The sequence below is a fragment of the Colias eurytheme genome, chromosome 9 (assembly GCF_061535395.1).
Source record: "Colias eurytheme isolate Ceu_HAF_F1 chromosome 9, ilColEury1 Martin Lab GWU primary, whole genome shotgun sequence".
NCBI lineage: Eukaryota > Metazoa > Arthropoda > Insecta > Lepidoptera > Pieridae > Colias > Colias eurytheme.
Window position 1 is genome coordinate 1,443,781 of NC_142988.1, and position 27,782 is coordinate 1,471,562.

A 27,782-nucleotide genomic window follows, 5' to 3' on the forward strand; every position below is an offset into this window, starting at 1 on the left:
TTTTATTTCAACCACTCCTTATTTAAATTAGGCTCGTTTTAATAAATAGTAAAAACTTTCTTATATGAAAACCAATATATAAAAATTTGTGATCTTACTGATATATCCAGATATTACATATATCTTATGTAATGTGCAAGTAATTACCCTTTTAAACAATTCATTTGCAATATGTAAGTTACAGAGCAATATTAATTTTTTTTTTCGTTTTATCAATCATAAAAGGTAGGATGTAAATAAAAGACAAACATAAAAATATATCACTTTATTAAGTTACAAATTAAAATCACATGAATAAGAAATTGTTATCGGCGCGCATTCGTAGCCGGAATGTCACATCGAATGCGGGGAACAGACAATACAAATATAATACTGAGTGCAATATTGTTCGACATTTACATATGACGTCATTAATAACAACTAGACTATTTTTGTTAATGATTTATAATTTTAAATACATATTTAAAGACTATTACAAACTGACCATGTTATACATAACAACAATAATATTTTTAAATACGAATCTGTGCAAAACATGACGTTTGGCGCCAAAGCTGTCATTCATGACGTCACTACAAAATAACGGGGATCTTTTGTACTATAAAACAAAGGCAAGGTGTGAGCACCGAAACTTTTAAAGTCATTTTATATAAACTTTATAAACATGTCTTTTGTTATAATTTTAATTAATTTATAAATGCCCATAACTATCTATTCTACAACGAGTAATCGTGAAAATTGTAAACATTATTTTTACTGTAATACTTAATGTGCGAGGGTGCATAAATTAAAATCGAATTGCACAGTGGGATAATTGACAAAATATATTGTCTTGCATTCTCATTAAAACAAAAAAATGATGCTAACATATTTTGATAACAATTGAATAGAAAAAACATCATTTATAACCCACAAAACATAATATCAATTAAAACATTTTCGTACATAATTCCGATCCTTTAAGTTTTACGTCCGTAAGTATTATTTTCATATTAAATTAAGAAGCATTCAAGAACCCCACCATCCACCAATCAATAAAATCGAGTCCGCTAAAAGTATGAAACGCAGTGATGTAACTATATTTTACTATTTATTATCTGTTTAACGTGTATACAGTGATGCAATTATAATTTACTATTTATTACAGTTCGATTCAAACTTAATGGCGGTTCGGAAGTTAGGTGCAAGTGCGCACAGGTGGCACAGGTTAACGCTAATACCTAACATTGTTTTTTGACCATCTTATCGTACGATGCTCCGAGCCGCCATTAAGTTTGAAACATACTATATCTGTGTACAGTGATGAATTTATAATTTACTATTTATTATCTGTGTATATATAATCTGTGGACAGTCTGTCCCACTGTGCGTGGTTGCCTAGCTGCAGCAGGAGGCCGGGTTGGGGTCCTTACCGGAGCGTTTAGTTATGTTCAGACGTGTGAACTCTTCGGCTACTGTCGGGTGAATGCCTACTGTGTTCATCAGTTGCTCCATTGTGATGCCGCATCTGGAAGTAGAATTTAAATAAATAAATAAATAAATCATTTATTTGCACCATTATATCTTACAAAAATTCAATGACCCAGGCTCCTAATATAGTTGTAAACTGTTTTTCAGGAGTCTGAATTTTCATGAATGTCTAGATAATATTATGTATCTTTGAAACGTCTGTCTGTCTCATAAACTGTGTTCAAGAGACATTACAATTAAAATTTTCTCCTTTTTGGTATTATAATTTTTTTTGTGCATTGTTATACCTTCTATACAATTAAGGAACAAGTTAACGGTACGGTTTTCGACAACGCCTGTTCCGGCTTGGTGACGACATAAGTACTAGGTACTTATACGATATATAACCTTGCGAAACGCCTGCATTATCCTACCATACACACTACACTGTGTACACTAAACTGCTTACACACTACGCCATCTCTCATTATTTTGCACCACAGTATAAATAAATCAGTATGTATAAAAATTGTGCATGTCGTTATATCGACACTCCTTATACCCTGCATATACGCCGCTCGGTACGCGGCATAGCAGTTGCGGTTGTCGCTGTCCGTGTCCACTGCAAATGCCGCGCTATTTATTTATTTATTAAATACTTTATTGTACTACCAACCAAAAAACAATACAAAAGAAAACTTATGCTAAAAGAAGACACAACACAGACGGCGGCCTTATCACTTATAAGTGATGTTATGACTATATTCAGTAGATCTACCATGAGTTTACGCACACGAAAGTCGCTAGCGATTGTAGTAAGCGGTTTGTATAAAATTTCGTACAGCGCCCCTAGTGTGCCGTAGCGGAACTAAAAAGCCTACCATGAGGTGCAATAGTATACTACAGTAGATAACGTATAGTAAACTATACTACACTGAACACTCACTGTAGTAACCATACAATTTTTGCACCATGAGTTCTAATTTTGACATATGTCATAGTTTATAACTATTCGACGATAGATACGTCATTCACGGTAAATACGGTATAAAAACGGTAAATACGGTAAATCTCGTGAAAGTTAAGAACTATTCACGTTTACTATTGTAGTTGCGTCAGACGATTTAACTATGTCAACTAATGGTAGAGGTACTGACTACGTATACAAGCCGCTCGATACCACAGTATAGCTAAAGCGGTACACTCACTTGACAGCCGCAGCGAAGCCCTGTATGACCTCCCCGGCGACGGGCCCCACGAAGTGCAGGCCGAGCACACGCTGCGGGGCCTCACGTAGCGACACCGCCTTCAGGTAACCACAGATACCACAGTATAGCTAAAGCGGTACACTCACTTGACAGCCGCAGCGAAGCCCTGTATGACCTCCCCGGCGACGGGCCCCACGAAGTGCAGGCCGAGCACACGCTGCGGGGCCTCACGTAGCGACACCGCCTTCAGGTAACCACAGATACCACAGTATAGCTAAAGCGGTACACTCACTTGACAGCCGCAGCGAAGCCCTGTATGACCTCCCCGGCGACGGGCCCCACGAAGTGCAGGCCGAGCACACGCTGCGGGGCCTCACGTAGCGACACCGCCTTCAGGTAGCAGTTGCGGATGTTGCGCTGCGGTATGAAGAACTCCGTCGGCTTGTAGTACGCGTGGTATACTTCGATGTTGTCCGCGCCGTGTCTGCAACAAATTTTACAAGTTAATAGGGCACATTGTTCAATTAACAAATAAGTAATAAATAATAATTGCTGCATTACACTTTAAAATAACATTTATTTTTGACATATTTTTCACTTTTTTGAAGTGAAACTTATTAGAGTTAAATTTCACGGTCACGTCATGGCAATACAGTCACGTCATGGCAATACAGTCACGTCATGGCAATACAGTCACGTCATAGCAATACAGTCACGTCATGGCAATACAGTCACGTCATGGAGTAAGACGACGATTTTGGTATCTTTGAATCTTGCCAAAGTTTCACTTCTGACACTTGTGCTGGACACGCTCTTCTTTATTTAAAAGAAAACGGCCAGCATAGCGGATTTCCACTAGAGAGTTCTGGTACCTTTGAACACATACAGTAAAACTCCTACCATACATCCAACCCACCTCTGCACAGCGGTCTCCTCGCTGAGTCCAACGCAACCATACTCTAGCGGTGTGAAGATTGTAGTGGCTATATTATCATAGTCCATCTGCTGGGTGGAGTCACCGAACAGTCTGCGAGCCAGTAAGCGACCAGCATGGATAGCCACTGGAGTCAATTCTGGTCGACCTTCGAGAACATCACCTACTGCGTAGATGTGGGGCACGTTCGTTTGTTCAGTTTCAGCTATGATCTTGCCGTTCTCTGAGAGGCACTGGAAGTGTTCAATGTTTGTATTAGTCATAGGATTGGAAAGGTATTGTTATTGATTTGAAGTTAATTATGTTCAATAATGTGTAAAAAATATGTATTTAATTAATTGTTTAATCAATCAAATAATTCAACTTACGTTTACGCCAGCCGCATCCAAGTTCAATTGCTTAGTTAAAGCGTAACGTCCAGTCGCAATTAACACTGTGTCGAACACGTCTTCACTCCTGGAATTGAAATTATAACATTACAACTTGTTACATAATTTATACAGGTGTAGTATTTAGTTATTATTTTTGTTTGAAGTTATTATACACAAAATGTTGCCGCTATTTTGAACAAGTGAGAAAAAGACGACAAATATTTATTTAAAATTAAAAGTAGCAAATTAAAATGTTAGCAAATTTATATTTCAATTCTTAACGTCGTTGAATATAATAGACTTCATTTAATGTGCAAAATAGCATTACTAGGTTAAGGGCCGATTTTTCAATGCTTGGATGAAACTTATCCGGCCAATAAAGTATAACACGATAATATTAAAATGTCACGTAAACTGTCAAAATATACTGACAATTAGAATACGATTTTAAAATGGTAGTTTTATACATTATTCGATGAATAAGTTTTAACCAAGGATTGAAAAATCAGCCCGAAGACTTACTGTTCCTGCGTCTCCGTGTTCAGCCACTTGGCCTTCAACTGTCCCGTCTCTAGCTTCTCCACCGAGACGGGCACACACTTGTGCTGCAGCTTCACACCCTTGGTCTCCATCTCGTTGGTGACCATCTGCGCCATCTGCTGGTCGAACCCGCGGAGGGGTACAGAACGGATCAGCACTGTGGCCGGGAAGCCCAGGGAGTTGAGGAAACCGGCGCACTCAAGGCCGATGTCTGGAAAAAATTAAGACTTTTATATTGCATAGCTTCTATCGCGGGCCTTGAGCGCGGGGACCGAATCGAGAAATTCCGTAACGAAAAAACCTCACGCTCCCCACTCCGACGGGCACGGAGGTGTGGCTTGAAGGCATGCTATGCTTATGCAATAGCTTTACCGCGGCAGTCCCCGAGTGCCACACGTCTTTTTTTTGTGAGATGATAATTCAGAGAAAAAAAATTAACAATCCCAGTGTGTTCATCTTCATTAGTCTAGAAAATATAAAAAAAGTTGTGTGTTCTTCGTCATAATCAATCCAATTGTTGTTACTTTTCACAGCTTTTAAATTGACTAAAATATATAGCTTGTATTAATTGGAAGTTGGAACAATTTGTAGTTACGTAGTAGATAATAATTAATAATCAACTGCAATAAAACTTAACAAAAACAAAAAATCGATAAAATTTTATGAGTTGTAAGATATTTCTAAAAAGATAATAAGTTTACAATAAAAAAAATTAAACATTACAGAAAATAATTGAAGCATGCGTAAATGTTACAATGGCCTTATTCTTTAATTAGTAATTTCTAAGAAAATGTCTTAACTGGACCGAGAAAATTAGCTTATAAGGATTCACTTTCTTCAAGAATGCATCAATGAGAGTATAATTATATTGTAGCACATTTTCAAGATGTTCAAAAGATGGAGTGAATTACCTCAAGTAGTTACCATAAGAATATAGTTAATGATAATTCTCAAAAAAAATCTATTCACCTACATAGTTTTAAATAAAAACAGTTATGTGTATATTTAGATACTTACAGCCAGCTCCCACGACTAGCGTCTTGCCAGGCGGGTGTCCTAAACTGAAGATATCATCGCTGCTTATGCAGTACTCTAACGCTCCAGGAATATCCGGATAGTGGGGTCTGCCACCAACCGCGATCACAATATTCTTCGCTGTCAATTCCTTCTTGCTACCATTCTTCATGGTCGCGATAATTGTGTGGGGATCCTTGAACTCGCCTAGCCCATTGATGTATTCGATCTTCTTGTCTCTCAAGTCGACTCTGGTCACCCAGTTGACCGATTTAATGTGGTTCTGGACAGACTCTGTGAGGGCCGCCCAGTTGATTTTGATCTGGTCTAGGGCGGGCACTTGCCAGCCGTACGCTACCGCTTCCTGGAAATAGAAGAGCGGGTACTTAATATAATTTTGTCGTAACAAATTGTTAACTTTCTTAAATATTTTATAAGGACGCTGTGTTCAATACATTAAGAGATGCAAATAGATCATAGCTTTAGGAAAATGTTACTTAAAATAATAATTACAAATTATTTGCAGGCTCATTTTAGATGGTTTAATATTACAAATTATTTGCAAGCTCATTTTAGATGGTTTAATTGTATACCTAAAACAAAAAAAAACAGTTGTTTCTCATTATGTATTGTAATTATGATATTATGTTGCATGTTGTTTCTATCCGTACAACAGTTTTGTTCGTTTAAGCAAGTGATTCTAAAAATATACAATTATGATTAAGATCTCCTATATTTCAAATAGTAAAGCATACGAAATTGAAAACCGTTCACAGTTTCAATTTGTAAATTGATTTCCCCATTCAATACTTCCTCTTTAAATTCAAACAGATAATATCTGCATTGTTGCGGAAACTTCGAACACTCAATTAAATAATGAGTTACCAAATTCATGACATTAAAAAAAAAAAAGACAATTTTCCAGTTAATCCAAAAAGAAAAACTTCCATACATTATACCCGCATTTCTTTGCTCCTATTGTTCTTAGCCTAATGATATATTATTGCCTATAGACTTGATAAATCTATGTAACATTGAAATAATTTTTCAAATCTGACTCATGGTTCCTAAGATTAGCGTGTTCTAGCAAACAAACAAACTCTAAAGCTCTATATCTATACTAATATTATAAAGAGGAAGGGTTTGTATGTATGTATGTATGGTTTTCACGCATAAACTACTGGCCCGATTTTGATGAAATTTGGCACAGATAATCTTTAGACCCTGAGAAAGAAGGCTACCTTTTATTGCGAAATATGTGCCATGGGCGAAGCCGGGGCGGACCGCTAGTATTAATATATAGATGACATTGGACCGAAACGTAAGATGAATTATCAAGTGTTAGAGAATCACACTTCACATAAATATCACTGCAATTTTGTATTACACAATATTAAAAATAGTTACATATTTAAGAGCTAGCGCGCACGAGCAACTTTGTCTCCGCAACTATTTTGTCTTTCCACCCATGGGCTAGTATGAAAGTGCGCGCACGTAGCGACGCAACTCCCCATACAATTGATGGGAGAGACAAAAAAATAGTTGCGGAGACAAAGTTGCTCGTGCGAGCTAGCTCTAACTAAATTTCTTTACAAACTAGCCAGTTATGCATAACAAATCGCAAAATGTTTTTAAAATATTGCTACAGTATTTTTAATTAAAACTTTATATTTACATACAATTAAAGATTTAAATATCATGAGCAAGACTTCCCATTAGTAGTCAAACAAGTTAATTAGTTATAAAATACAGATCGTAAATCCAATATGATGGAGATAAAATTACAAGCACAACACATTATACCTTATTTATTATTTACCGACGCGACGTTCTCATGAAGGTCGGGAGTTAAATAATAATAGTTTAAAAAAAAACTAAAAAACACGCTTTTTATAGAAAGCCAAACTAAAAAATAGAAAATTTTTATCAAATTAGTGTATTGTCATCGGTCCTCATTAAATCTACAAAATTTGAACGAAATCTGGCCGTTTAAAGTGGATCAAAATCGCGCCCAAAGAAGTCGGTTACAAACATACAGGTGAAGCTAATATAAAGCGTGTAAAAATAAGTTACATGTTATAGTATGTTTCACTTTAAAGTTGGGTTAATTTTAGAAACTTAGAAAACATCTTTCATCGCAGACAACAATATTTATTTTCAAATACTTACTCCCACTACTGTTCCAAATTGTGACTAACATTTATTTATCAGACAGGTATAATAAAACATACACCTACTTATATAATAGATATTATGTTAATTAGTAGAGATTGTCTAATCTAAAAATGAACGCCCCTCCACTAAACTTAATTGTTTCAATGTGTGAGGACAAATAATTATTGAACCACTTTATATGTGTGCGCGCGTCGATTCTACTGCAAACTTTGACACTCGCGCACTGATTTGTCAACTAATCGGGCGATCAGTTCAGGTGCCTAGCATTGTATGGCGGGGAGAGCGCGCTATGTACGGAATGACACGTCCGTTCTGTCGTGCATCGCGTCATTTATGCACTAGTTGGCCAACTGGTCCTGTCGTTCGGGCATGGACGGGACTGGAGGACTGAACGACCAATGAGGCAGACCAATTTGTGTGTATTGCGTCTATACACGTACTTTGAATGTGAGCGTAAACACAGTGGAGGGGCGTTCATTTTTAGATTAGACAATCTATACCCATAATTATGTATCTTGTATAATATAACCATGCGTCGTTTTATTTTCCGTTCTCATTCTTCTATTGTACGTTAACAATATGTTCACTTCATAGAAATTTCATCATGGAATTTTCCACACCCCCAATAATATATATATAATTAGGTATATATGCATTCAAAGTGGAAAGACAATATGTATTCCAATAACAAAACTGAATAGATAGACAGTGTAACTGTTACTTTAATTTACAATAAGCAACTAGACTAACAATCGTGATCAAAAATTGTCCAAAGCATAACTCTGCCTACGTGCGTGTATAACTGTATGGGCAGAGTTTTGTAATGAGCGTACACAACAGACTATGAACATAACTGCCATGTAATCAGGAATGAATGAATGTTACCTACAAAACATCGCTCGGAAATTATTGACCATCTTTTAAATTTAAGCTATTGTGAGTTTAGTTAACTATAATAGTCAATGAATTAATGTATATATTTTATAACATTGGAAAGCATGTGGTAAATTTCAAACACTGTTATTCCGATTTCATAGATAAACAAAACATATTATGCTGAACCCCGCAACTGACATCACCTTGTGATTAAGTCGTTAAAACTACCATAATACTATATTGCTAATACATTGAAACGATAGATAAAGTCGAATTGTTATACGCTTTTATCAAAATTACTATTGCCTGACCTCTTTTTTAGTAATAAAAGAATGATAGTTTTTACAGTATTGCATCGTGAATCATGAAATAACGAGAAAAACTTTATAGGTGTGTACACTGTACAGGTATTACCAGATTTAGGGATGAAAATAGGGTTGCAAGTTGCAATAAAACATAATTTACTGGATAAAATTAGTTAATTACACAATTATGTGCCGAATATTTTTAATAGTAAATTCGAAACTAGGCTAGGGTATTAACTAGACTGTGTGTGTGTGAGTTGTGACTAGACTATGTATCATAAAGAAATGCGTTACCAGATATAAGGAATCCAGGAATCAGGGAAGGATCGGACAGGAGGGATTGAGGTTCAATGCACTTACCAAGTCCTATAAGCAAACAATTATATTGAAATATTGTATTATTTATCTTATCAATTATCTAACCTTCAAAAATTACTAGATTAACATAAACTACATATTTTATTGTATTAAACTGATAGTTAATGTTATTTTATTTAAATTAAATATGAATTAAACTCAACCAGTTTGAAATTCAAACTTTCTCTTTACTTGACTCTATAGGATATATTTACATGAATTAATGACAAAAATAAATAAATAAATATATCAGGACAATTTTCACACATGGCGCGATCTGATGCCAACTAAGGTTTTGTTCGTGTTATGGAAACCAGATGGCTAATAAACATACATATGCCTATATAATTTTAATTAAATACTTATATAGATAATTACACCCAGCACAGAGCAAACATCTATGTTCATCACACAAATATTTGCTCCAGGTGGGAATCAAACCCACAACCTCTGGGTTGAAAGGCAGGGCTTCTACCAACCAAGCCAACCGGTCAGTCGAAAATGTAAGGTAAGGTATTACAGTACATTTCCTTGTACATAATTTGAGTTCAGGATCAACAGGATAGTGTTGGAACAAGGAAGGACATGACAAGAATATTACATGTGTTATGCATCATAGCCGTTTCATATTAGTTAAATTAGTAGTCAATAAGATTGATTAAATTACTTTTTTTTAATAGTGATGACCTATAAGATTGTCTATTTATAGATGTCTAGTAGAATACACAATCTTATCTAGTCTATACATGATATAAAATATATAGATTATTGAAATAAATTCTATATATATTATCAATCCACTTTCAGTTACATTCACTTATGAAGATAATTGCAGTGTTATTTATGAATTATGTCATAAGAGTACTTAATTATGATATGGTCCAAAAATGATATATGTAATCTCAAAACTGTATGACAAAGATTCTATTTATGTCTATGATCCTATTATATTTTAGGTAATTAAAGTGATATTTTACTTGTAAATATTTCATTATTTTTATCAGATTAAAAACATTAAAGTTTCTTATTAAAAATATGTGTAAAATGATTAGCTTTACAACATATTATATTTAGTTTGAGATTATTATTCCCTATCATCTAATCGTAATAAAAACCTAAAGAGGCAATAAAATAACAAAAAGTATATTATCAAAAATTTATTGACCGACTAGTTAAATTGGCCAAGAAACTGTAGATTATTTACAGTAATCTGACAGGCATCAAACATGTAATATAAAAAAATACTCACATGTATGCTCTCTCCAAGTAGTGCAGCTTGATGCATCAACTTCTTCGGTATACATCCCACATTGACGCACGTTCCTCCGAGCCCCCATTTCGTCCCCTGCGGCGACGGGGTAACGTAATCTAACACGGCCACGCGAGCGCCCCGGTTCACTGCTTCCTTAGCGCATGCCAGCCCTCCCGAGCCACCACCAATGACCGCCAAGTCATAATCATACGCCCCATCTACAATTGCATTATGTACCCATGAAGTATAAAGCAACGTTATAACGCACACAGTTAACTCGGTCCTGTAGGTGACCAAGTGTAGATTGTAATGTGCAAATTACAAAAAGAACAATATAATATAATGAGGAAAATGACCCACTTAAATAGGTGTATGTTAATTAATGATTAGAATGATTTGAATGAAATAGATGAATCTAGAAATTGTGATTCTATTTACAATGTTTGTGATACAAAAATAAGTGATTCAGTCATATTTTAAGTGTTAATTGAGTTAGTGTGACTTCCTACTTTGAAACCCTTTTTATGTTTACTTGATAATTGGTAAGATGACAATGGCGAAATGGAATCATTTCAAGTATCATAAGGAATTGATATGATTAATAATGATACATTAATAAGTGATCATTGCGTCAGCATATTGTAATAAGGATTAAGAAATTTCAGATTAAAGTTTGACTGGTTTGAGTACAGAAAAGGCCTTTTATACAGTCCTGCATTAAAGCACTAGTCTTTAAACCATTTTATTGTGCCCATTTGCCACGGACAAAAAATATAAGCCCACCAAAATCTTAATAATAATTACACATAAAAGGTGAATTTAATATGCCCAATAATAAGCTCTATTTGTGCAACAACAATGACAGGCAGACAGCACAAAATTTCCAGTGAATATAATTTTTATACCTTCTTCTTGTACAAAAGGAGCGATTGACTTTGTCTTACGGCTACAACACATCCAACCTATTTGTGCAGTCAACCAAAATTGTCTATTATTATATTGGTAACAATGCAATGCTTAAATCTATCATGGAAAATAGGTATGATGCATTTTTTCTACTTAACAAATATGATTGTTAAATTTTAGATTAATCAATTTGCATTATCTGCACCCATTCTGATGTTATGTAAGTTATGTCTGTTATTATCCAATTTTTGATATATATTTGAATAAATCTAGCACGAATGGATGATAAATGAATAATTATGAGGGCGTAATATAATATAATGCAGAAACACAAAAAGGAACGATGATCGAATAAGTAGGTGGATAAAAATTGGATTGAATAATAAATCAAGACAAGAAAAATACCACAGTCATATCATCAGAGGTTAGTCGATAATTGCTTCAAGGCTACGCTACGATAATTTTCAACTTACTAGAAAATGTGCGCCGGCTCAGTACAATTAATGTATCAGTTCTACATATCGGTTTCACAATATTGCGTATCTTGAGAAAATTATTAAAAATTGTCATTTTGACGTGTTACTCCATAAATGACAGAAAATTATTTATACAAAGGTCACTGCTACTGCTGCACAAGAACGGTAGATAACCTTACTCAAACGTCAAGTTTATGTTTTTAACGAAATTCAACTAAAATTGCACAATGAAATCCGTGTTGATTACCGGCGCAAATAGAGGGTTGGGTCTTGGAATGGTTAAATTTGTTCTCAAGAACAATAAGGCTGAAAATGTTTTTGCAACCTGTCGTAACACTTCTGAGGTAAGAACTAAAGTAAATGTATTTTTACAAAACTTACCGATCGGTGCCATTTTTTGTTGCTTTAAATCACACTAGCACTTCACGTTACAACTATAAATCAAATACCTATAATATGTCCGAGTTGAAGCTGCGTTGTAATATTTATTAACTTTTGTAAAGATAAACGCAAGAAAGAGATGGCTAATCCCAACTATTGAGAGTACCGTTTACCAGTCATCGACTAAACGACTATGTAGGCAACACTTTAAATTATACCTACAATCGAAAATCGAGTGGGGAACGTCGAGTATCGAATAATCGTGACTAGGCAAATGACGTTATAAACGATGACGTATCAATTATCATCGACATCTAGATGACGAACTACGAAGCAAAGAATCCTGATAAATCTGTCTCAATCATAATACAAATAGAGACATAATATAGTCCATTGAATAAAAAGTTCTAGAGTGCGTGAGTTAGTAACGTAAGATGTTTCTTCGGAAACATGTCAAGAGTCCCTAGGTAATAAACATACTAAAACCCCGGGCCACTAGGAGGAGCCCCGGAGTGGGGGGAGGGGGGGAATGGGTCCATTTTTTCATTTTTCGCTTAAATCTCAAAAACGGTACATGTTAGAGAAAAACTTTCAAGGAAAAGTTGAAAGGCCATAAAATTATCTACAAGTTGTACCTGAATCATTTTTTCCTATATCCTACCGTTTCTGAGTTATACCTACGCAGTAAAACATGATTTTGGCTCAAACAATTTCCACATCAATCGATCAAAAAATATTTCTTTCTTCCAAAAAACTAAAATGTGCAACTTGTGACCGGTACTGATAGATTGCTCTTAATTAGGTCTATAATTGGTAAAATAAACAGATTCCTCCATGGAAGCCTTTAGGAGGAATCGATTGTCAAAATATTATATTATGGTAGTTTGAGAACTTGATCTTTTTATTTTTTTCTTCCAAAAAGCTCAAAAGTGCAACTTGTGACTGGTACAGATTGATTGCTCATATTTGGGTCTATCATTGATAAAAATACCAGATTCCACCACGGAGGCGTTTACGGGGAATTGAATTTTATTAGGGTAGTTACGATACTTGAACTTTTTATTTTTTTTCTCCAAAAAAACTCAAAAGTGCAACTTGTGACCGATACTGATAGATTGATCTTAATTAGGTCTATAATTGGTAAAATAAACACATTCCTCCATGGAAGCCTTTAGGAGGAATCGATTGTCAAAATACTATATTAGGGTAGTTTGAGTTACTGAACTTTATCTTTTTATTTTTTTCTTGCAAAAAACTCAAAAGTGCAACTTGTGACCGGTATTGATAGATTTCTCTTAATTAGGTCTATAATTGATAAAATAAACACATTCCTCCATGGAAGCCTTTAGGAGGAATCGATTGTCAAAATATTATATTAGGGTAGTTTGAGTTACTGAACTTGATCTTTTTATTTTTTTCTTCCAAAAAACTCAAAAGTGCAACTTGTGACTGGTACAGATAGATTGCTCATAATAAGGTCTATCATTGATAAAAATACTAGATTCCACCACGGAGGCGTTTACGGGGAATTGAATTTTATTAGGGTAGATACGATACTTGAACTTTTTATTTTTTTTCTTCCAAAAAAACTCAAAAGTGCAACTTGTGACCGGTACCGATAGATTGCTCATAGTCAGGTCTATCATTGATAAAAAAACCAGATTCCACCATGGAGGCGTTTAGGAGGTATTGAATTTTATTAGGGTAGTTACGATACATGAACTTTTTAACTAACTACACTTATAAAATTCAATTCCCCGTAAACGCCTCTATGGTGGAATCTGGTATTTTTATCAATGATAGACCTAATTATGAGCAATCTATTTGTACCGGTCACAAGTTGCACTTTTGAGCTTATGGAAGAAAAAAAAATAAAAAGTTCATGTATCGTAACTACCCTGATAAAATTCAATTCCCCGTAAACGCCTCCGTGGTGGAATCTGGTATTTTTAGCAATGATAGACCTAATTATGAGTAATCTATCTGTACCGGTCACAAGTTGCACTTTTGAGTTTTTTGGAAGAAAAAAATAAAAAGATCAAGTTCAGTAACTCAAACTGCCCTAATATAATATTTTGACAATCGATTCCTCCTAAAGGCTTCCATGGAGGAATGTGTTTATTTTACCAATTATAGAACTAATTAAGAGCAATCTATCAGTACTGGTCACAAGTTGCACATTTGAGTTTTTTGGAAGAAAGAAATATTTTTTGATCGATTGATGTGGAAATTGTTTGAGCCAAAATCATGTTTTACTGCGTATAACTCAGAAACGGTAGGATATAGGAAAAAATGATTCAGGTACAACTTGTAGATAATTTTATGGCCTTTCAACTTTTCCTTGAAAGTTTTTCTCTAACATGTACCGTTTTTGAGATTTAAGCGAAAAATGAAAAAAATGGACCCATTTCCCCCCTCCCCCCACTCCGGGGCTCCTCCTAGTGGCCCGGGGTTTTAGTATGTTTATTACCTAGGGACTCTTGACATGTTTCTGAAGAAACATCTTACGTTACTAACTCACGCACTCTAGACCCCCCTTGGAGGGATTCATTCAATGGACTAATAATATAGACTACAAGCCCGCATAGGAAAAAAATATGGGTCAAATGAACCACCAGGGGACATATCTAGAACGATAGAAGAGCATAAAATAATAAGATTCATCACTATGCCGTCACTTGTAAGCTGTCCAACTGAGTGCAGATGAGAATTGAAAAGTACAGGTAGACTCGGTAAATTTTGGTCATTTGACCATGTACGGCATTCTTAACCATCGATAGATCCATTAAAAATAATAAGAAACCGCTCAGTGCCGTACAAAAATGGTGGTCCACAAAGTCGGAATTTTTATTTAATTTCCGAGAGTTACCGGGGGTAAATTTGGTCATTTGACCATGTACGGCATCTGTGTCATACTATGCCTATACTGCTTTTAATCCATTATTCCGCAACGCCGTACAAAAATCATGGGGACAAGGGGAAAAAATCGAGAGTTGCAATCCCCTCTCTTTCCCCACTCCAGGGGGTCATTTGACTAAGTACGGCTTCGGTTCCAAAACATTATCTAGCACTCAAAAGTACTATTAAAAGCAATGCCGTCAAAAAATAATTGTTCTTTTAAATGTATACCAATAATCATCTTAATTTCATCGAATTCTTGATATAAAGAGCTGTAAGGTCATTTGACCCTGTACGGGAACTTTTTTTTTAACATGATATTGTAAAATTCAATTGTTGTATAGTATTGCCGTTCAAAAGAAACCGTTTTAAAAATAGTTATAGAGAAATGCAAAAACAGAAATTTTGTAAAAGTTTAAACATCGTAGATTAATGAAATACACTGGTCATCAAAAAAATCGACCCACCTGCATTTTTACGGAAAATTGCGGTTTTCTCACAAACTAAAGAAAAAATTTGTTTGGAAACTGAACTGATTAATTAAACATGCATATTTACACGAATATAAACACATAAAATCATTAACATCATAAAAAAAATTGTCAATTTCGAATAAAGATCAAAATCCTCAATTTTCAGCTTTTTCTTTATTTAATTTCAAATGCAGTTTATTTTGTAATCATAAAACTTATGATCACGCTTCCTTCTAATTTATACTCAGTACTTTCTCTTTTTTCTGGAATAATAGCCTGCGTTCACCATTTTAAAGAAATAATCAAGATTTTGATGGTCTCTTGAGGAATTCGTTATCATTCTTCCCTCATGGTGGTTTTCAGGTCTCCTATTGTTGTAGGGGCTGAATTACGAGCTCTAAGCTTTATTTTTTAATTGTCCCACATGTGCTCTGTAGGTTTCAAAACGAGACTTTTTGCTAACCAGAGTGTAACTCTAATGCGGACCTCTTATAAATACTGGATCACGATTCGCTCTACGTGTTTCCGAGCATTATCATGCATAGACTCTAAGTTTTTGCAGATACAGCCGGCATATTACACCATATGATAGTCCAAAATCTCGATAATGTATTGAAAAGCATTTAATGAGCATCTTTTTATCGTCAAGCTCCGTGCGTCTTGTCAAAGAAATGACACTCTAGAACTTTACAGAGCCTCCATCATAATCGACCGTTTCTCTTACCTAGCACTGAATAAATCGTTCATCTGGTCATCGCATGACATAAGGACGTCCATGAGCACTATAAAAAGTCATTCGCATCTTGTCACTCAAAAGTACTGACTCCCATTGGCCTATAGTCCAGTTTACGTGATTTCGAGTCAATTGAAGTCTGGTTTGTCGATGAGCTGTGGCTGATTGTGGCCCTGTTTCTGGCTTGTTTGGTCTTAGGTTCTACTCCTAAAGTCTTCTTCTAACAGTTCTGTCATTTATACCCACCTCCTTATCTTCACGCAGGCGTCACTAGAGATCTACACTAGACAGATGTCGATTTTGTAGAGTTGATTACATTATCTAGGGGTCGCCCCTTTGAGTTGCCGCCCTATTTTCTTGCAGATCAATATTTTTATCGATACTGCCCAGTCTCTAGAAACCTTTGGTAAACTCATCGAACTGCAAAACAGCTCAGATTTTACTTTTTAGCCACGGCAAGTTGACATAACCCCTGTTTTAGTAGAGCCACAGTTTGGGCCCTCTCACCTACAGTAGTATCCATTATTTTGAGACAAAATTTATCAAAACTACAGCATTAATTATTAAACTTAACGTTATGAACAAGAGATCCCGAAAAAAGTCATTTTTGAACTGGGAACACGGGCATAATTTGTCCCGCCGTAAACCGTCAAATCAACACTGTACAGTATTTCTGTATAAAAATTTGTTAAGAATCATTAAGTGCAGTAAATTTTACGACAAACATAATGATTAGCATGTTATCAGACCCTTACAACAAAATACAACAATATAAGACGACTTATTTGTGAAATAATCGATAAATAGCAAACATAGTGTAGGTGGGTCGATTTTTTTGATGACCAGTGTATAATAGTTTTCTACAGTTTATTCGTTGTTTTAAATAGTATTAACATAGATAAATTAGGAAAAAACGATGCCGTACATTTTTGTGCAGACCACATCTTTTAGGCTGATGAAAGCGACGAAAGCTACAATTTTAAGGGTGCTTTATGGCCATTTGATACAGTACGGCATTAACATATTTTTACCCAACTACGGCAAAGCAAAAGGAGGGTTATGATTTTGATAGGTCATGTATGTATGTTCATCTATTCCCTCGTAACTTCTAAACTACTTATCAGAATTCGACAAATGACATATCATTAGAAGCGTCTGAATTGTTCACTGGATAACCAGCGACCAGCTAGCTAAAGGCTATATGGGGTTTCACAAAATCTAATGTGGCGCCCTCTAGCGGACAAAACATACAGAGTAAAAAAATAAAGTTAAGATAAATATGCCGTGTTTGGTATCATTTGAAAGCGCTTTACTTGTACATTTTGAATATGTATATATTACTAGCATTTGCTTGTGACTTTACCTGTATTCATGGGCTGATTGCATATAATTCACATCTTTTCGTTCATAGCTTCTTTATGAGTTCATCAATTTAACGGAGTCCATTCCACCTGACTCCGACTTTCCAAGGTGATAATTAACCACCTCGAGCTTCTTAATATTAATGTATATTTATATTTTATTATCAAAATATAAAGCAAACATTTCGTTATATGGATTTTTTTCTTTTTCAGATTTTTCCCCTTTGAACCAACGAAAATGTACGGCACATGAAAAAATATTATCTATGCATAAAATACTTTAAAAATAAATTTATTTCGTGTTGTGTCAAATGACCCCCTGGAGTGGGGAAAGAGAGGGGATTACAACTCTCGATTTTTTCCCCTTGTCCCCATGATTTTTGTACGGCGTTGCGGAATAATGGATTAAAAGCAGTATAGGCATAGTATGACACAGATGCCGTACATGGTCAAATGACCAAATTTACCCCCGGTAACTCTCGGAAATTAAATAAAAATTCCGACTTTGTGGACCACCATTTTTGTACGGCACTGAGCGGTTTCTTATTATTTTTAATGGATCTATCGATGGTTAAGAATGCCGTACATGGTCAAATGACCAAAATTTACCGAGTCTACCTGTACTTTTCAATTCTCATCTGCACTCAGTTGGACAGCTTACAAGTGACGGCATAGTGATGAATCTTATTATTTTATGCTCTTCTATCGTTCTAGATATGTCCCCTGGTGGTTCATTTGACCCATATTTTTTTCCTATGCGGGCTTGTAGTCTAATATATTAAAATTCAAATCTTACTTGCGGACCATGCAAATATTTTACTAGAAATATTTTGACAGCGGGCAATTATTTAAAATTTGCCGCGATGTACATACGGACTTCAGTATTGAATTGAATTTATTAAAAACTAGCCGGCTTGTCTCGGATGCAATTATGCATGGATAACCTTACTAATGTTATAAATTCGTAAGGTTAAATGTTTGCTACAGGGATAGTTGGAAAGAAAAGCATAGCACGGTTTACGTTATGTTTGACTACATGTGCATACTGCATAGCCGGAAGCTAGTAGTTTATATATTACAAAATGTTTTTGTACCTCATTTATTGAGAAATGCATGATATCTTATATATAAAATTCTCGTGTCACAATGTTAGTCTGCATACTCCTCCGAAACGGGTGGACCGATTCTCATGAAATTTTCTGTGCATATCGGGTAAGTCTGAGAATCGGCCAACATCTATTTTTCATATGTACCACGGGCGAAGCCGGGGCGGACCGCTAGTTAATATGTAAATCAATCGTACTATATTGTATAGTACGATTCAAACTTAAGGTGATGAATTAATTTTTCTAACATTTACGGCCCTTTTCAAACCTTCGTAATTTTTATATTATTAAAGTTGTCGTGATGAAAATTCTTGACAAGAAAGTTAAATAGTAACACAATACGTCTACCGTTTTAGAAACATGATTCCATGATATTTTCTCGATAGAAAAAAAATACAAAGTTATCATTGTTATTTTTTTTTAATCTCTGGCATCTTCAAAATAACAAACGTAAAGTTACGACTTTTTGGATATTAACTATAAAATATACAACCTATACGTCTACCGTGTTAGAATTTTGAAATATGCGATGGTTTTGAAATAAACAAGAAATACTTGAAATTAGCGCGCGACCAGCCAATATATCGAGAGCCGCCCTGCACCTTCCTACCCCGATCGCTGCACGAGTCATTCCCGCTACGGCCGTCACACGGGGAACTTGTGTCGCTCGCGCAATCGTAAAAAAGGGTGACAACACGATAAGACAAAATGAGACAAACGGGGACAATAAAGAAAATAAGAAGAAGAAACATAAAGGTTGGAGGAAAAAGAATGCTTACAATTGGAACAAATTAATGAAGTAAGTTGGTTTTATTTTAAATTTGATGATAATTGTATTAAAGACGATGTTTGATATGTACCCCTGTTTTAAGTACATAACGAATGTGTAAGATTTTTTCATTTATAGCATAAATAATCTGTTCAGAAATCCGGAATCCAGAAGGAAAATAAACCCACAGATTGTTCACAATGTGAATCCACTCCTTCGTAAGTACCTTTATTCAGTCAAAAATGTATGTTATCAAAGCTCTACTGGTTTTATCGCATGATTCCATTTTTAGCAAAAAGCAACAAAGTGCAAAGAAATAAAAAATCATGGTGAACTTAGTGGAAGTATGGCGGACATAATATGGAACAGGAGCTCATTGGAGTAGTATTATCAATACATATAATAAAATTCTAGAAAAGTGGTGTCTGTACAATGAAAATATGTAAAAAAAAATTAGAAGGGGTTATTACTGAATCGATCCCAAACCCAAAACTGTTGTTAAAAAATTTTTTGTCTGTTTGTCTGTTTGTCGGTTTGTCTGTTTGTCTGTATGTTTGAACACGCTAATCTCAGAAACGGCTTATCCGATTTAGATGCGGTTTTCACTAATATATTGTGGTAAGCTTCATTTAACATTTAGTGTTTATTTCATGTCAATCGGTTCATAAATAAAAAAGTTATGACCATTTAAGTAATCACAGCGAACATTTGCTAAGGCATTCTATACATGAATTACTTTATTACGTAAATTATACGCTAAAGTTATTCCTTGACATGTCCAGATGATCATATCGAAAGTCCCCAAGCGTGGGGGGGGGGTGGTTATGCTGAGGGGGTAGTAGGGGGGGTCAAAGGACCTTTATTTAGATTTTTGCTCATAAGTCTAAAACCTGCACAAATAGCATTATGGTTACTTCTAGGTAAATTTTCTATATAAAAGGTCTTTGAAATTATGTCGTAGGTATTATATTTTTAACCCCCGACGCAAAAAGAGGGGTGTTATGACCGCTATGTGTGTATTGCGTGTCTGTCTGTGCCACCGTAGCTCGCTAACGGGTAATACGAATTAGATGCGTTTTTTTGTTACATTAGTTGTTTATTATATTATATAGGGGTGAAAAAAACGCATGTTAGTTGTTAATGTAGGTTGTTAATGTAGGTTATACCCAAGTGATATATCAAATGAAAATAGACGACATGTCAGAAACAATTACTCAAATTTTATCAAAATCGGTTCATCCATTTATTTGATATAGGGGTAAAAGTGGGAATAAATAAATGAATTTTATCAAATATACTCAAGTGACGTATCTAATGAAAGACATGACGTGTAAAGTACAATAAGACATATTTTATCAAAATTGGTTCATCCATTTATTGGATAAAAGTGGCAATAAAAGTTGTCAAATATACCTAAGTGGCATATCAAATGAAAGGGCATGACCTGACGTGAGAAGTATAATGAGGCATAGGTATTTAATCAAAATCGGTTCATCCATTTATTATATAGAGGGGTAAAAGTGGGAATGAAAAAAACGAATGTTGTCTGTTATACCCAAGTGATATATCAAATGAAAAAAGACGACCTGTCAGAAACAACAAGTCAAATTATATCAAAATTGGTTCATCAATTTATTTGATATAGGGGTTAAAGTGGGAATAAATAAATAAATTTTATCAAATATACTCAAGTGACGTATCTAATGAAAGACATGACGTGTAAAGTACAATAAGACATAATATTTTATCAAAATTGGTCCATCCATTTATTGGATATAATATGTAGGTATAAAAGTGGGAATAAAAGTTGTCGAATATACCCAAGTGGCATATCAAATGAAAGGACATGACCTGACGTGAGAAGTATAATGAGGCATATTTAATCAAAATCGGTTCATCCAATAATTATATGTAGGGCAAAAGTGGGAATGAGAAAAACGAATGCTGTCTGTTATACCCAAGTGATATATCAAATGAAAAAAGACGACCTGTCAGAAACAATTAAGTAGTCCAATGTTATCAAAATCGGTTCATCCATTTATTTGATATAGGGGTAAAAGTGGGAATAAATAAATAAATTTTATCAAATATACTCAAGTGACTTATCTAATGAAAGACATGACGTGTAAAGTACAATAAGACATATTTTATCAAAATTGGTTCATCCATTTATTGGATATAGGTATAAAAGTGGGAATAAAAGTTGTCAAATAATATACCCAAGTGGCATATCAAATGAAAGGGCATGACCTGACGTGAGAAGTATGATGAGGCATATTTAATCAAAATCGGTTCATCCATTTATTGATTTATAGCGGTAAAAGTGGGAATGAATAATCGAATGTGGTCAAATAATATAATCAAGCGGCATATCAAATGACGTGTGAATTACAATTAGTCATGTTTTATCAAAATTGGTTAATCTGTTTATTACATATAGGGCACCTTAGGGGTGATAGTGGGAATAAATAATCCAAATGGAGTACCAAACGAAAGGATATGACATGTACATAATATATAGGTATGATTAGACATGGTTTAGATCAAAATCGGTTCTGCCATTTACTAGGGGTGAAAGGGAAAAGTTGAAAGTCTGTGAAAGTAGAAGGAATATGGGAGCGGGAGAATAACCACATCCTGGAAATTTTGAACTCTTCTGTACCTAAGTTTTATAGCTCAGTTTAGTAATAAATTTTACTAACAGTTCTTTTGTGTTATTATTTATTTTATTTCTTAACTTTATAATAATGTGTAAGTACTTATAATTTAGTTGTATATGATAGTACGTGTTTCAAGACGTGTTTACTCAATAATTGTGTGTTAAGTAGTAACTACTATGCAGTCACTATTCCACGCGGACGAAGTCGCGGGCACAGCTAGTATTAAATAAAAATACGAAATAATTTCAAGAATTACATTTCTTAGAAGGTGGTAGATAAGTATGTTGTATAAAGAATTTGATGTTGATATTTATTTCATTTATACTTACTACACCTGTGCGGGAAATTGCTTAGTAATAAAACAGGTTTATATTCATATTTACATAGTAATGTGAGTTTTCATTTCGAAAAATTTTGTGTAAGTATATTAAATTGAGTTCCTGGGTGATCTGGAAACACAATTGGGCCCGGAAGATGGCGCTGCAGTCACTCCTCCTAATGACATGAACCGATTTGGATGAATATTTGTGTGCACATTTCATTTTTGTGGGATGATTGGTTGATTCGCTTTCACATTAGCTAATATTATGTATTTTTATTGTTAGAAAGTAAACTTAATTTAATGTTTATAATACATTATTATTGGTATAAATAAGCCAGTGTTCGTCTCACATTGCTGTACCTGCCTACCTACCCTACCAGGGCCTAACTTTGTTCTGGCTATTTTATTTTGATTATTTGTAATGAATAATTACAATTATAATAGAGTGCAAAAAATAAAGACATGCGTCAATATATTTTGTGTTTTTTTTAAACAATTTTTTTATTTAAAAAAATATCATTCCGACCGCGGCTTTGCCCGCGTGGAATTAGGTTATATCGTGAATCCTGTCTTATCCCACAGAAGTGTTCAGTTCGGATAAAAAGTATCCTATGTGTAAATCCAGGCAATTAGCTATATTTTATCAAAATTGGTAATGTAGTCTTGACGTGATTAAGTAACAACTAACAAAAAAATATACAAATTAACATCCAAAGTTTCGCATCAGTTTTACTGTATTAGTGATATCTTCCACTCTTGACTTTGACTGAGAAGAATTAGGGTTTATAACTTCTTTCAGAAATATTACCTTTCATTTCTGGGCATGATGTAATATCTACGCCAGCATCAAATTCTATCTAAATCCATTCAGTAGTCCGCGTTATTGAGTACCATTTCATTTTTTCAGAGTAACAATATTTTTTGTTATTTTAAAGATTATTTATAACCTGTATTATTTTGTAATAAAGTAAACATTACGAAATAATAATAATTATTAATAATGTCTAAGTAGTTGTTAAAAAGAAGATTATTTGTTTATAAGCAAGAAAATAAAACCAATAAATCAACAATTAAATATATGTATAAGAATATTATAACTGTATGACGACTCCATACATGTTTGTCCCGAGTCGGCCAGCGGCAGCGCGGCGAGTTTGCAAGAATGACTTCGCGCACACCCGCGTTCGCGATAGCGAGCTATTAGACTCCGCCCGCCAAGCAGTAGATTTTTTTTTGTGTATCGTCTTAATGGCGTCTCGGAACACGGAACATCGTTGATCGTACGATCCGATGCGTAGAAAACAATTTTAGGTATTAGCGGGTCGTTATGGGACCGCACTCGCACCTGTACCTAACCTCCGAACCGCCATTAAGTTTGTATCGATCTGTACCTACTAATTGTTTTTGTTATTGATTTTTTCAGGAACTAAAAGCAATTTCCCAAGAACATAAGAACCTGCATATATTGAATCTAGGTAATATTTAAAAACAGAACATTTATCATTTTTATTTATTTTATGTACATACTATCTTCGAGAAAGTGCCCATACAATGCGTACAAGTACTTTAACCTATTTTTACAAGGTTAGAACGTTCTAAACACAGGTTCTAAACGTTACGCCTCAAGGATACGTTAGTAGGTATTATTAAGTATTCTGTGTCAAGGAAGCGGAACCGAATGCCTAGTACGAGAAGTTCAATTCATATTAATTGATAAAAACAATACCTTAGACTTTAGAGTATAAGGAAAAACGCAAAATATAAAGAAGAGCGTGTGTGCCGAGCACACGTGTCAGAAGTGAAACTTCTTTCGTCGCCTTACTCCATGACATGACCATGGACGTATAAAAAAAGACGGACGGTATATCGCCTAAACATTGAATGAAGCCTAGTAATGGCGGCGACACATCCATGTGTGTGTGTCATGTTGCCATGGCAACACTATGGCAACAGCTGTCCTGATGAAAATGGCGGCTGTATTTTTTTCTATAAATTTTGCCGTAATAATTTTGTCATTAAAACATAAAAGAAATAACTTGCTTCCCTGTGGAATGTAATCCCTTGTGTTTTGTTATTTAAAATTGTACTGTTGCGACACCATTTAACCACGCAAGACGGCATTTTAAATATTTTTTGTGAAACAGTGACGCAGTTAATCAGTCGGTAGTTCACGACGTAATGGCGGCCGACTAGCTTACTATGGCGAGAATGTGTGCGTGTTCATACTTCATTGTCTTTACACGATCGCTAGCTTACTACGGTGGCTTCACGTTGTTTGTTCGTAAAACGGCGTCCGTCTTTTTTTATACGTCCATGGACATGACGGTATTTCCATGACGCGATCTTGAAATTTTACTCTCAAAGCGCCTAAAGAAGTTTCACTTCAAAAAAACACTGCATATTATTATAATGAAATATAAATTTTATAGATGTTACCAATACTTCGCAATTTGATGATGTGGCTACACAAGTAGCAAAAGTCATGGGAGGGCAAGGTCTCAATTTACTGATCAACAATGCTGGTGTCACCACGCGTTTCACAAAGCTCAACTTGGTGAAAGCTGATCAGTTATTGGAAAATCTTACTGTTAACACAGTAGCACCTATAATGCTGACGAAGGTTTTTATTTATAATTTAATTAATTTATGAATACCGGTTCATGACTTGTACCAGCGATACAATACAAAGGCACTGCATATACGCTGCTGGTCCAAATCCTTATGAAATGAATAGTACGGTACGGTAAAAATATGAGTATGGCAATATTAACGGAAACTGAAGGGCATTTTCTACTGTGCTTAATGGTCAAAATAACACAACTTGTTAACCATATTAAAGAGACTAGAATTTGTCGTAGAATATTATTACGTACATTAACACGTATATTATTTCAGGCTCTAGTTCCATTATTGAAACAAGCAGCGGAAGCTAACAGCGGGAAGCCAATGGGCGCCGAGAAGGCAGCTGTCATAAACATGAGCTCTATTCTTGGCTCAATTGCACAGAACGATCAGGGTGGCTTCTATCCGTATAGATGCTCAAAGGTATGTAACCGTACAGATTAAGGGCCTCGTTCACCATCTCCAAGTAAAGCGTTGATTAGTTACTTCTTAATTAACGTTAATCAGCAAGTAAAGGTTACGAGTATCTTTTGTCAATTTCACAAACGAAAAATAAGCTCCGAGTAACAACTTACTGGTTAAATGAGTAACGGAACAAATCGTACGTCACATTCGTTCAATATTACGTCAATGTCACTCGTCAAACGTCATTGCACTATTGCAGCTGTCATTTATGCATTGTTAATTTGTTAATTGTTGTGGATTGTCTGTAGGGTTGGAAATACGCGTGTGATTTAAATTTGTTAAATTATTATATTAACTACTTACCTATTTAATTATGATGGATAAAGTTAAAAGAGATAGAAGTGCAAACTTTTCTTTGAGGAATATGATTTGATAGGTTATCTTTTAAGTAAAATCACTTCAATAATTAAAAAATACCACTCACCTTTGCGATGTAGGCATTATTTTATGTTTTATAAAGTTATGCACTTGGTTAAATGCATATTTCGATAGACGAAATCTAGCGAAAAAATCAGTTTCATCGAGGTCCGTAAAATAATCAACACGGAATTTAAATACACGAATCCTTGCTATTCGTTGTGTCGAATAATATTCTAATTCATCCATCTGATGATCAATTAAATCAAATAAATCCATTTTTATTCGTTTATTTAAAAAAAATCGTTGGTGATATGCAAGAAATGACAACAGACAATACTTAACCGTCGAGTAAAACACGCTAATTGGCAGAAGACGTGGCAAGTAAGTTACGGGTCAGCCCCCCTAGTCAAGTGGCTTTCTGTTAGCGTAGCGTTCAATAGAATAGACTATGAATGTATGAGATTGACGTAGGCTGTAGATAAACGTATCTACAGGTTACGTCAATCTCATACATTCGTAGTCTATTCTATTGAACGCTACGCTAACAGAAAGCCACTTGACTAGGGGGGCAGTTAATCTTATGATTAGTGCTACTCGGACGTCGTGAAACTCGCACTTGAAGTTACGGGTCACTTAAACTGGCGATTAGCCTACTCGACACTTTACTTGAGGGTGGTGAAACAGGCCCTAACACACACAAGTCACAAACAAATTTACATAAAATACGAACACATTTATCAGAAATAAACTATGTATTATAAGCACTATCATAGTCACAAAGAACTAAGACAGGGCATCAAAAAATATCAAAAACTACTGAACCGATTTGCCGTGCCACACTCCCTACGCTGTATATACGGTATTCGTAAAACATTTCGATAGCGCCTTCTAGGATACCGTCAGCGACATCTAGTATGAGATAAATTCAAATAGAAAAAAATTATCTCTAATAATTATTCTTCTTGTATTAAGGGCCGATTTTTCAATGCTTGGATAAAACTTATTCGTCCAATAATGTATACTTAAAACTACCATTTTAAAAACGTATTCTAATTGCCCGTATTTGACTGTATACGTGACATTTTAATATTATCATGTAATACTTTATTGGACGGATAAGTTTTATCCGAGCATTGAAAAATGAAATTAAAATTGAATATAATCATATACTCAGCTCTTCATTTGTTATTATTCCTAATTAAAATATTTTTCAGGCCGCACTAAATGCTGCAACAAAGTCAATGAGCATTGATTTAAAGAAAGATGCGATTCTCGTTGCGTCCATGCATCCGGGATGGGTAAAAACCGACATGGGTGGGAAAAATGCGCCGCTAGATGTCGATACCAGTGTCGGCGGTATTTTCACAACCATAGACAAACTCGGCGAAAACGACACTGGAAAATTCTTGCAATATGATGGCTCAGAGTTGCCATGGTAATATTAAAATAATCGATAAATTATTACACAAAATAAATAAATCAATAATAATGTAAAAGGCAAAGAGATTATAATTTAAGCTTTATTGGTGATTGTTCTAGTTACTAGTAATTGTAAGAACTATCTTAATTATAGAAATAAAGTCATTTTCTATTTGTGTATAACTACATATTTTTAATTCGTTACCTTACCTTCACCAGCAGGTTTCATCATTTCTCCAGCGACTGAATGTAGTCTAAGATTAGGACGCGGTTTTCCTGAAAATATATTTTGGCGGTCTTAAGGATTTCTTATGTAAAGTATTTTAAATCCATACTTACATTACTATTTT

At 34.8% G+C, this 27,782-nt stretch overlaps 2 protein-coding genes and 1 long non-coding RNA gene across 6 annotated transcripts; 2 read left to right on the top strand and 1 right to left on the bottom strand.

Moving 5' to 3' along the window:
* Window positions 1-250: 250 nt before the first annotated feature.
* Trxr1 (Thioredoxin reductase 1) lies at window positions 251-12,311 on the bottom strand. 4 transcript variants are annotated; one of them, XM_090105033.1, is made up of 8 exons: window positions 12,245-12,311; window positions 10,479-10,699; window positions 5,520-5,880; window positions 4,485-4,713; window positions 3,960-4,047; window positions 3,574-3,824; window positions 2,950-3,141; window positions 251-1,507 (listed from the first exon to the last, which is right to left on the bottom strand). In XM_090105033.1, the coding sequence occupies exons 1-8, from the start codon at window positions 12,255-12,257 to the stop codon at window positions 1,378-1,380; spliced, it is 1,485 nt and encodes a 494-aa protein (XP_089961159.1). In that variant the 5' UTR covers window positions 12,258-12,311; the 3' UTR covers window positions 251-1,377. The 4 variants fall into 4 exon arrangements, with proteins under 4 accessions (XP_089961159.1, XP_089961158.1, XP_089961156.1 ...); XM_090105032.1 differs by lacking the exon at window positions 12,245-12,311 and adding an exon at window positions 11,861-12,001; XM_090105030.1 differs by lacking the exons at window positions 251-1,507; window positions 12,245-12,311 and adding an exon at window positions 11,861-12,001 and having other exon boundaries at window positions 2,929-3,141.
* sni (SDR family oxidoreductase sniffer) lies at window positions 12,068-27,539 on the top strand. The gene is made up of 5 exons (XM_090105034.1): window positions 12,068-12,207; window positions 23,990-24,041; window positions 24,996-25,186; window positions 25,462-25,611; window positions 27,228-27,539. The coding sequence occupies exons 1-5, from the start codon at window positions 12,091-12,093 to the stop codon at window positions 27,450-27,452; spliced, it is 735 nt and encodes a 244-aa protein (XP_089961160.1). The 5' UTR covers window positions 12,068-12,090; the 3' UTR covers window positions 27,453-27,539.
* On the top strand, window positions 19,189-19,966 carry LOC149905582 (uncharacterized). The gene is made up of 3 exons (XR_016457058.1): window positions 19,189-19,614; window positions 19,723-19,802; window positions 19,877-19,966. It is a non-coding gene; the product is annotated as an uncharacterized LOC149905582 (long non-coding RNA).
* Window positions 27,540-27,782: the final 243 nt, after the last annotated feature.

What these genes read in the sequence shown, in the direction of transcription:
- Trxr1 (XM_090105032.1), bottom strand. Translation starts at nt 11,957, where the DNA reads ATGACAATTTTTAATAATTTTCTCAAGATACGCAATATTGTGAAACCG. An exon ending in AACACGGAGACGCAGGAACA is followed by an intron (nt 4,048 to 4,484) that starts GTAAGTCTTCGG and finishes TTTCAATTCCAG; the next exon opens with GAGTGAAGACGTGTTCGACA. An exon ending in GGCTTCGCTGCGGCTGTCAA is followed by an intron (nt 1,508 to 2,949) that starts GTGAGTGTACCG and finishes TTCTACTTCCAG; the next exon opens with ATGCGGCATCACAATGGAGC.
- sni (XM_090105034.1), top strand. Translation starts at nt 12,091, where the DNA reads ATGAAATCCGTGTTGATTACCGGCGCAAATAGAGGGTTGGGTCTTGGA. An exon ending in CACCTATAATGCTGACGAAG is followed by an intron (nt 25,187 to 25,461) that starts GTTTTTATTTAT and finishes ATATTATTTCAG; the next exon opens with GCTCTAGTTCCATTATTGAA. An exon ending in ATCCGTATAGATGCTCAAAG is followed by an intron (nt 25,612 to 27,227) that starts GTATGTAACCGT and finishes AATATTTTTCAG; the next exon opens with GCCGCACTAAATGCTGCAAC.